Here is a 10,684-nt window from a genome sequence, read left to right on the forward strand (position 1 = left end):
TTTGAACTGGCGTTTCAGAAAATGTTTGATGGCGGCTTGTTATGAACATTACATGATGTTCATCACTGATGCAGAGCAGGAACACAAGGTAAGTGTGATACACAATAGTATAATAAACTATCTCGAAATACAGTTAGTATCCATCCATCATGGATCAACAGAAACACAGCTGTTCATTCCAGTGTAAATGATAGCGACGCTGTGTGTAACTATTAAAACATATTTGGCTAAGTGAGTTCTAGTCTGTTCAAGCTAGCTAGAATGGGTCAGTGTCTTTACCACATACACTCTCCTGAAGTGTATAGGCCTGTGAGTTTACTGGATCCTAACTGATGCACTTTACTGTATATAAGCTGTTCTGTGTTTAATGCATTTCAGTGTTTCCCTTTCTTTTTTCAATCAGCTTAAACACATCAAATCAAAATGGACCTGAGGAATGAGAGGACATGTAGGCTAGCATGTAGGCTAGCATGTAGGCTAGCATGTAGGCTAGCATGTAGGCTAGCATGTAGGCTAGCATGTAGGCTAGCATCTCAACGTATGTGTGTAGGTTACTAATCCTTACCACTACTTTCACCGTAAACCGAAGGCAAGATGCCCCACACTATGAAACTCCAGTGTCTGTGGACAGGTAAATGTACAGCCAGAAATCTGTTTCTCTCACACACACACACACACACACACACACACACACACACACACACACACACACACACACACACACACACACACACACACACACACACACACACACACACACACACGTTTTACACACATACTTACAATCCACTCAGTCGCAGTGGGATTGCAAAATGTTATAAATAAACAAGCAGGCTGAAAATAGCTTACTAATATAAGTGGCACATAAAATGGGGACTTTTAAAGAAATGCTGAACTGGCAACTTTGAGGGCAAAGGGGGTGGGGGTGCGGTTGTAAGGCCGGTAATGCCAGGTCTGATGGGGCTCATTTGGAATTGGAGGGGCACAGCAGTGCATGCATAACATATGCATGGAAGTGAGTGAGATAGTGGGGCTCTGTCGATAAGAGAAGCGGGTGGTTAGGTGGGGCTCTTGGCCTGTCAGTCAGTGGGGGTGGGGCAAGTACGTGGGGGGGGGGGGGGGGGGGAGCTTAGTCAAGAGCTCTAGGTTGTCCACAGTGGAAGCGGCGTGTCTACTTGATATTCTTCAGCAGGGAGGTGCGAGCGTTCACCACTGCCTTAAACGCATCCTCACTTCCTGGTGCCACACACTTGTCAGGATGCAGCAACACGGCTAGTTTCCTGTACGCCTTGTTAACCTCTTCCCTGGAAACAAGGACAGGAACCAAAATGAGCCTTCTAAGAGGATGTTGTGTTACAACTGCTCAACAATCAAGTGAAATGACAACTTCAACAACGACTTAAAAAGTACACTGTACTACGTAAATCAGTGGGTATCACAAGTGTGTCATGTTTATAAGAATCTGTATGGAAGCAAATCTGCAACATCATGTTTTAAATGTTTAAATCCATTGAATACTTAATATTGAAATTTAAAAACCACCGAATTTGTTGGTTTTGAATTCACTTCTTCAAAATTGAAATCTGAATGTATCATGTTTCATGTTAATGTTTCAATTGGATCCAGAATTTTTGGATCAGATTTTGTTATTTTTTTACATTGAAATAAATGTATATGTCAATATATATTTCAACAGGGGTGAATTCAAAACCATCACATTAGTTGGTGTTTAAATTACAATATTAAGTATTCAATGCCTTTTAAAATTCAAAACATTGTGTCGCTGATTTTGCTTCTATAAATCTGCATACCACAACCATTGAGCTCAGATTTATAATTCCATATGGATTTTTTTGTTTGTTAGGTAGAGGATTAAACATACAGTTGACTTCCTATCAAATTGTGTTCATGTACATACATTTACCATGTGGGAAGTGGCACAGACTATTCACACAAAGTCTGACTGTGCGTGTGTGTAGGATGTATGACGTATTTGTGCGTTTGTGTGCATTGAAGCTAATTAGCAGGTTGCGACACTAATGGGATTCCTGTGTAATCCCCCCCACCCCCCCACCCCCATGCTCCAACAGACCAACCCTGTCAGCTCTGTCTGGTCTGTGGGTGGGCTGTGTGTTCCCCAGTTAGCTCATTAGGGCTAATTGAAATGGAGTCAGGTAAGACTGCGGGGGTTAAGGCTGTACAGTAATGATGAGGATGACAGAAGGCCGGGACGGATCCCTAAACCAGAACATCCTCCAGAAGTCCGGAACCAATCACTTAGTGTTCCTTCCGCCAAGACCGCGTTCAATAACCACACGTGATTGTCTATATGATTAGATTTAAGCATATTAAAGACAAGGTGTGTGAGTGTGTGTGTGTGTGTGTGTGTGTGAGTGCGTCTCACCTGGTGGCTCCAGGTTTGACCCCCAGCATGTCCCAGGAGTCTTTGCTGTTGCGGATGCGGCGGATGGTGTCGGCCTGCTCCTTGGTGAAGCCTACACTGACCTCCGCCACCGGACGCTTTCCTCCATTCTCACACATGTCAGTAATGGAGGAGAAAAACGACTACACACACACACACACAAACACACACAAAACCCAAACACAGTATCTGTCATGTCTGTCATCCTTCTATACTTATAGAGTTTTAAGAAAATGTCATAATTCTGAATGCGTGAGCTGTGTGCGTCCCACCTGAAACATGTCACTGATGCCCTCTCCACTCTGGGCGGACGTTTCAAAGTAGTGGAACCCCCGAGACTCCGCCCACAGCCTGCCCTCCCCCTCGTCAACCACGCGTCGCTTGGTCAGGTCCACCTGTGCCCCAGACACACGCACACACACGCACACACACACACACACACATCTAATTAGTAATGCGTAACGAAACTTGCCGACATTTGAAACTATGTGTACACACACACACAACACACTCCAATCAATAATTCCTTTAGGTACCTTAATATGCGCACGCAAAACCCCCCGAGCTGCCACTGACCTTGTTGGCCCCCCCTTCCCCAACACACAGAGCTGCCACTGACCTTGTTGGCCCCCCCTTCCCCAACACACAGAGATGCCACTGACCTTGTTGGCCCCCCCTTCCCCAACACACAGAGCTGCCACTGACCTTGTTGGCCCCCCCTTCCCCAACACACCGAGCTGCCACTGACCTTGTTGGCCCCCCCTTCCCCAACACACACAGAGCTGCCACTGACCTTGTTGGCCCCCCCTTCCCCAACACACACAGAGCTGCCACTGACCTTGTTGGCCCCTTCTTCCCCAACACACAGATCTGCCACTGACCTTGTTGGCACAGACTACGAATACGATGCTCTCCATGTTGGCCTGGGATCCCATTTCCTGTTTCATCTCCCCCAGCCAGCTGTCCAGAGCATCAAAGCTCTCTCTGAGACCAACGTCATACACCAGCACCACACCCTGGGAGTCCTTATAGAACTCATTACGGACCTGGGCCGCAGGGAGGGAGGAAGTGGGAGGGAGGCAGTAGGGGTGTGTGTGTGCGAGAGACAGACAGAGAGAGAGAGAGGGGGAGGAGAAATCACAATTCCTATGTGTGACCTATGATTATTGATTAAAGGATGAAAAAGAGAGGAGTGCACCTCTATCTGACTATTGGCATCTTTGTTTGACTCAATTATTAACTCTAGCACAACGGCGCCCCTTAATGGTGAAGAGACACACTTGATATTTCCTGCTATGGACCTTTATATGGACAGGTGAGCCTAACATTACTGTTGACATAATGGTTGTCTGGGACTGAGGCTACAAACTACAGCTGCTACTGCAGAATTACAAATCAAGACAACCTGTTAGCAAGTTTGCTTTTGTCTGTTACAACAACAGAATGTTATCTTTGATTAAATTAGCCTGTTACAACAACAGAATGTTATCTTTGATTAAATTAGCCTATTTCTCGGGACTCACCTCATAAAAGAAAGGGTGTCCAGCCATGTCAAAGATGTTCACCTTGATCTCACGGTCTCGAACCTGGACTCTGGTCAGGTGTAAAAGGATCATATTAGTTATCATATCCTAACCAGCTTGCATTTAGCCGGAAACACTTGCAAAATCCATCCATGCCGCGTCACATACTTAGTAACACCGTAGTCAATCCCGATGGTGGCCAGATATTTGGGCACAAATCTCTTTTCGCAGTAACGTTTGATGATGCAGCTCTGGAATAGACAGGAGGAGGGTTAATGAGTCCCTCTGAATGGCTGTCAAGACGTTAGCTGCTACCATCATTTTATTGTGGATGAGACAAAGAATCTGCAACATTCAACCATTAGTGCATTCCAGCACATAGGTCACCATCTGCACAACCTAGCTAGCATGTGAACCTGTGTCATGTTAAGCAAGCCTATATGCTTACAAAAAACAAGGGTCTGTTGTGTATACAAAAAGCTTTGGTTAACACATTGAGTACATGCAATGTATACATTACATATATACAACATAGAAGGTGTGTAAGCTAGGCTAGTATTGTTACACAAAACTAGCTAGATAGGTATATGGACACGAGGTACACAAACTTGCAATGTTGTACTATTTGTTTACAAAACAACAATCTACAGTGCATGTATCAACATTGAGTGGGCAGCACAACACGCCAGCAAGATGACTCACCTTCCCCACCTCAGCGTTGCCAAGGCTGATCACCTTTACACGCAATGACTTCTTGTTTTCCCGTCTCTTCTGCACATTTGAGTCCATCTTTCGATTCGGGCTACGTTAGTTGTCAGTAAACAGTGCGCTATTGTAACCGTGTTGTTGTTGCCTTAGAACTTAGCCTAGCTAAATAGCTAGCTAATCTTGGCCAGTTCAAACCGTATTTACATTCCAAAACGATGCCAATGATGCTTGTTCAAGAGGTTTTAATTACTGTGTGTGGCTAGCAGCAAATTGGTATCACGCCCCTCGTCTAGCTACCACTCCATTGCAAATAATATACTATACGTTTCTAATGTAGTCACCCTTTACGTTTTAGTAAATGATATACAGCTGCTAGTAACGACTTGGCAAGTGTCACCTAACGCTAATTAAATGTATGGCATCTGGCTGAACGCAGTAAAAACAAAATAGCTAGCTAGCTGGTGGCTACCTAATTAGCCGGTTGCTGGGTGACGTTTCTTCGTTTGTTTATTTTTGATTCGCAACCGCAGATTCCCTATTTACGTAAACTACGGTGGCCAATATCTGCACACACAGAGACCGAAGGCTGTAATATTTTGGGCTTGGATTTAATCTATCTCAACAATTAAAGTTACCCGATTGCTACTTTTTAGATAAATAAAAACGGCTAGCCACAGATTAGAGAGATGCAGACAAATGAGTAGCTTGTATATCACCTCGATCCATGGAGGTAGACTGCACGGTTTCCATGACAACAAAACGATATTGCAACCCTTTTCGCAGATTCGTGATAAATCATACCCTGAATTAAACTTCCTTCAGCGAGAAGAGAACAGCGTTACTTAAATCTTCAACATCTATTTTTGAAGGTTTTCTTTTGAGTATCTGCCATATCTGAAACAGTATACACACACAAACAAGTCATTCCAACCCTCAGTGTTTTTGTCATTGTGTTGTGTTGTCTTTTTCCATTGTCCTTTTTATTGCCTCTACGCAGCTATATTTACCCTGTTGCTCATAGACATTGGTGACCCGGAGCCAGCAGTATGCTAGGGTTAAAGTAAGCTGATGTTCAGAGTTAGCCAACTATTGATTTTTTGGAAGCTACCAGTCAAATATCAGATGTTATATCATCATACTGTCTGTCTAAATAGCTTCCTAACACAATTGTGTAGCCTATAAGGTTACACAAAACGTTAAGAGATAGAAATCAGAGGGTCACAGAGTTACATAATGCAGAAGGGGCTGCATATGCTAGGCTACAGGAGAAAGGGTTAGGATAAAGGGACTGAGTTTCATGGAAGCAGCTAAGGGTTAAGAGTGAGTGAGAGTGGGTGGGTGGGATGAGGAGGTATGAGAGATGAGGGAGGGAGGGAGGGAGAGAGGGGAGAGTGAGTGAGTTTTTCCAATCTGAGTTCAGCAGAGTAGCCTAGACTCCCACCAGAGATCACACACTCTTTCCGTCCGTCTGCACTACGTCGTTCTTCCGTCCCTTACTTCAGACCACCGCGGCAGGTCGGCCAGATCCATCAGACGAGAGCGCCATCTTCATCTTCGAATCCTTCTCCACCTCTACCTCTGTCTCTAGCTTCACCTCCATCTTTACCTCCACCATCTTCACCTTTGTCTTCACCTCCATCTCAGCCTCGGTCTCTGTCTCCACCTTCAACGCCATCTAAATCTCCACTTCCATCTCCACCTTCATCTCCACCTCCATCTGCTGGGGAGAAGATGCCCCTGAAGCTGCCCACCATGCCCTCCATGCCATCCATGCCATCCATGCCCAGGCTACCCCTGCCCAGCTTGGATGGCCCTCGGAGGCTGCTGCTGGAGTGCACCTCTGTGGTGGACCACCAAGCCCCCGAAGGTACGCAATCTATTACCTTCACCCCCCCCCCCCTCCTCGCCCCCACCAGTCCCGACCTCCTTTACCCCCCTGACCCCTGACTCACTAATCCACCTGACCTGGTGAAGCAGACAGGACAAGCATCAATATATTCACTGCTGGTCATGGCTCCTTATTGTACGGTGTATTACTAACTTGATTCATTTAACCAATCACAATTATTTGTCCAGGAAGATTAAAACAACAGCTGGAACATTAAGTGAGTGATTTTACAAGGATGTATTTAGCTAGCTGTGTTGTAGTAGTTAGCTAGCTAGTGTTGCTCAGTGCTTGAGAGAAAGTTATGATATTTGGACTGTACTGGCAGGATACTGTACCCCTGCAGTATGGCTATGGACTTGTTATATCAAATTGCTCTCCTATGACTGGTTTAACCAGATTACCTCTGAGCTGCTTCACATGCAAGGGATCAGAAGTCCAATACACACACACACACACACACACACACACACACACACACACACACACACACACACACACACACACACACACACACACACACACACACACACACACACACACACACTAGAGCTTTGAGGAGCAACTCTTACAAACAGATGAGGGTATTTCCAATTGTCCATGTATTTCAGCATGACTTGATTCTGTACTGTTTGTAAACAACGGCCGGGGTTCTCTAGAATCCAACAATAGGATGTCACAATAAACAGCTTGTTAGGAAGATGATGTCAAACAGCGTTCACATGTATTCCGAATCATGCTCATGGCAGTCAGCAGGAGGGAGGGGGAGAAGAGGAGGTTAGGAGGGAAGGGGGAGGGGGAAACGGTGATGGAAGTCCTACTACACCAATAGATTTTCTTACTGACATGTCATTTCTTTCTCTTTCTCTTCCTCTCCTCCCACACCACCACCCCCCCTTCCTTCCCCCCACTCTCTCTCCCCCCCCCTTCCCCCACTCTCTCCCCCCCCCCCCCCCCTTCCCCCACTCTCTCCCCTCCCCCCACACTCCCCCCTCTTTTCCCTGTGACGTGCCCACTCCCTTGCGCGCGCAGCCCCCCTCTCTCACTGCGCATGAATGGAGAGGGGGGCGTGTGTGAATGAGTGTGTGTGTGTGTGGAGGGATTAAGCATCGCAGGGTGTTGTGTGTTGCTCCGGGTCTTTTGCATCTGTGTGCTCAGTTGATTGTGTACCTGTATCTTTGTGCAGGACCTTGTGTGTGTGTGTGTGACTGGCATTGTTCTCCAATGTGAATTCAGTGCTGCTAGAGAAGCCAAGGTCATTGAAGCCTGGTCACATGAGCAGTGTGTGTGCCAGCCAGCGAGCGAGCGTGAGTGTGTATGTGTGTGCGTGTGTGTGAACCTTTCAGCACAGCGTGTGTGTTTCGCTTAGTCTCTCTGGATGTTCAGTACCAGGGGTAAGGACCTCATCGGTGCGTCCATCAATGTATGGTAAGATTTTTTATTTTATCTAAGTGTGTGTGTGGGAGAGAGAGAGAGAGAGAGAGAGAAAAAGAGAGAGAGAAAGAGAGAGAGAAAGAGAGAGAAAGAAAGAGCATGCATGTGTGTGTGTGTGTGTGGTGTTTCATGCTTTAGTTTGCCACCAATTTTGTCTCTGTCGGAGATTTGTAGTCAGTCAGATTTCTCTGCCATCAACAGCAGGTGTTTGTGTGCTGTATATCAGTGTGTGTGTCTGTGTATGTGTACATGTGTGTGTGTGTCTGTGTGTGTGAGTGCATGGATGTGTGTCAGTGTCATGGAAACATGACTGTGCTGAGGATGTCAGAGCCAAGAGATATACGGTGTACTATGTACGTGTGTGTGCGTGTACATGTATTTGCTTGCTATTCTCACTGAAGCTGACTATTATACAAACAGTGAGCATATGTTTAAACAAAGAGTGTTTTGAACAGGTGGGAACGAGCTCTGTGTGTTTTTCCCTAACAAGGACGTCATTGCACCCCTACCTACATGCACAAACATGAACACATGCAAACACACACACACACACACACACACACACACATAGACACACAGACACACAAAATACACACAAAGGTGTCCTAGTATTTGATTGTGGCAAAACAGATGCCGTTTATTGTCACAGGTGTGTGTGTGTTTGTGTGAGAGCGTGTATGTGCATGTGTGTACAGTGCAATCGTGTCTGTTAAGTTTGACTGTGATCACTCTACCCTCGGAGAGTGATGCGGCTGTTGTTGATGTACTGCGAGCACTGTGCTGAGGCCGACGGAACTGTCTGACTGGTCCCCATGGAGAAACAGGAAATAATCCATATCTCTGTGAATCCACATGAATCTCTGTCAATCCGCATGAATTTCCATGCATCTCTGTCGATGTGTGTGAATCTCTGTGAAGCTCCATGTCTTAGATCGGTTTGTTTCACCATAATCCTCCGCCACCTGTCATCTTGTCACTGAACAACAAACAGAGGGAAGGAGAGAGGGGGGAGGGAGGGGTGACCAAGGACTGAGAAAAGTACCAGAGCGATACCTTGGTAGGTAAAGAAGTAAGAGAGAGAAAATCTTAGAGGGAGAGAGGGACAGAGATCGAGGGGGAGAGATGGAGGGAGGGAGAGGTATGGAGAGAGGGGGGAAACCGAGGTGGTATGACAGAGGTTAATGCTAGGGCAGATCTTTGGTTTAACGTGTGGATCAATAGAACAAGAGGCTCACTCCAGCCTTTACATGTCTCACACGCTCGTCGATTCTGATGATGTGAGTGTAAATGTGTGTGTAAATGTGTGTGTGTGTAAGTGTGAGCAGGATTTCACCCTTGGGAGTAGTGATTGCGGGTTGGATGAGGATGGCTCATAGTGATCATTTATTCATGGTTGTTCATGAGGACAACATATCGACGACAGCATCGGCAACATGACAACAACAACAACTCCATTTTGTAGTCAGGGAGATCGCTGTCTCAGCGGAACAGACTCAGCAATCATTATAATCTTCCTGTGTCTCTACTGCTCTACCCTCCCTCTCTTTCTCTCTCCTCCAGGTGTGTGCGGATGTTGTGGGGCTTTGAGACCCCGCTATAAGAGACTTGTTGACAACATCTTCCCAGAAGATCCTGAGGTGTGTGTGCCAAGTCCCGTCCATCCACTGAAAAGCCCACCACGAGATCTAATACTGACACACACTCATACACGCACACACACACACACACACACACATGCACACACACACACAGACGCACCAACATTCACTTCCACCCTTCCTAAAGAGCAGGGAATATCCTCTGAATGGAAACTGTACATTAGTGTAGAGATTAGACACTTAATCGCTTATGGAATATTAAATCTGACATATTAACCTTGGTTCCTGGGAAGATATCCTCAATATCACTGCTTGTGTGTGTGTGTGCAGGACGGTTTGGTGAAAGCTAACATGGAGAAGCTGACCTTTTATGCACTGTCTGCTCCAGAGAAGTTGGATCGCATTGGAGCCTATCTGTCTGAGAGACTGTCCAGAGATGTGGCCCGTCACAGATATGGGTACACACACATACACACTTGCACACATACACACATACACTTATGCACACACATATAGGCACACACACACTTTTAAAAATGGGAAGGTCACAACAACTGCTCTGATATCACGGTTGATACCTTCTAATCTATGTGTGTTTGTGTGTGTGTAGCTATGTGTGCATAGCGATGGAGGCGTTGGACCAGCTGCTGATGGCGTGCCACTGCCAGAGCATTAACCTGTTTGTGGAGAGCTTCCTCACCATGGTCCGGAAGCTTCTAGAAGCAGACAAGCCCAACCTGCAAATCCTGGGGACTAACTCTGTAGGTGTCACACACAGACACACACATGCTTGTACACACACGTGTTTTAAATATAGAACTGTCACATCTGGACCTGACTTCCTGCCTTCAGCTCTGACACACACAAACACGGAAGTATAAAGGCTTAAAGATGACTCACGCAGAAACACACACACACTTAGAGATTATAGAGATTACTGCAGAGGGGCAGCCAGACTCATATATGCATGTGTGTGTGTGTGAGTGAGTGCATTTGTGAGTGTGTGAGTGTGTGTCTGTGTTTTTGTGGACTAAAAGGGAGGCAGGAATAAAGCTTGGTTATTCTGTCCATGTAGTCTGGATTGTTCTAGCCCTTGTTGTCTTCTCTTTCTATT

General features: G+C 46.0%; 2 protein-coding genes across 2 annotated transcripts; one reads left to right on the plus strand and one right to left on the minus strand.

The window, feature by feature from the left end:
- Window positions 1-399: 399 nt before the first annotated feature.
- On the minus strand, window positions 400-5,201 carry dnajc27 (DnaJ (Hsp40) homolog, subfamily C, member 27). Its single transcript, XM_047031511.1, has 7 exons — window positions 4,648-5,201; window positions 4,114-4,196; window positions 3,946-4,015; window positions 3,304-3,468; window positions 2,695-2,817; window positions 2,405-2,565; window positions 400-1,304 (listed from the first exon to the last, which is right to left on the minus strand). Exons 1-7 carry the CDS (start codon window positions 4,732-4,734, stop codon window positions 1,172-1,174), a joined length of 822 nt encoding a protein of 273 aa, XP_046887467.1. The 5' UTR covers window positions 4,735-5,201; the 3' UTR covers window positions 400-1,171.
- A 2,388-nt stretch (window positions 5,202-7,589) lies between these two features.
- efr3ba (EFR3 homolog Ba (S. cerevisiae)) lies at window positions 7,590-10,621 on the plus strand. Its single transcript, XM_047031398.1, has 5 exons — window positions 7,590-7,966; window positions 9,533-9,609; window positions 9,901-10,028; window positions 10,181-10,362; window positions 10,608-10,621. The coding sequence occupies exons 1-5, from the start codon at window positions 7,960-7,962 to the stop codon at window positions 10,619-10,621; spliced, it is 408 nt and encodes a 135-aa protein (XP_046887354.1). The 5' UTR covers window positions 7,590-7,959.
- The last annotated feature ends 63 nt before the right edge of the window (window positions 10,622-10,684 follow it).

This window comes from Hypomesus transpacificus, chromosome 12, assembly GCF_021917145.1.
Source record: "Hypomesus transpacificus isolate Combined female chromosome 12, fHypTra1, whole genome shotgun sequence".
In the NCBI taxonomy this organism is placed as follows: domain Eukaryota; kingdom Metazoa; phylum Chordata; class Actinopteri; order Osmeriformes; family Osmeridae; genus Hypomesus; species Hypomesus transpacificus.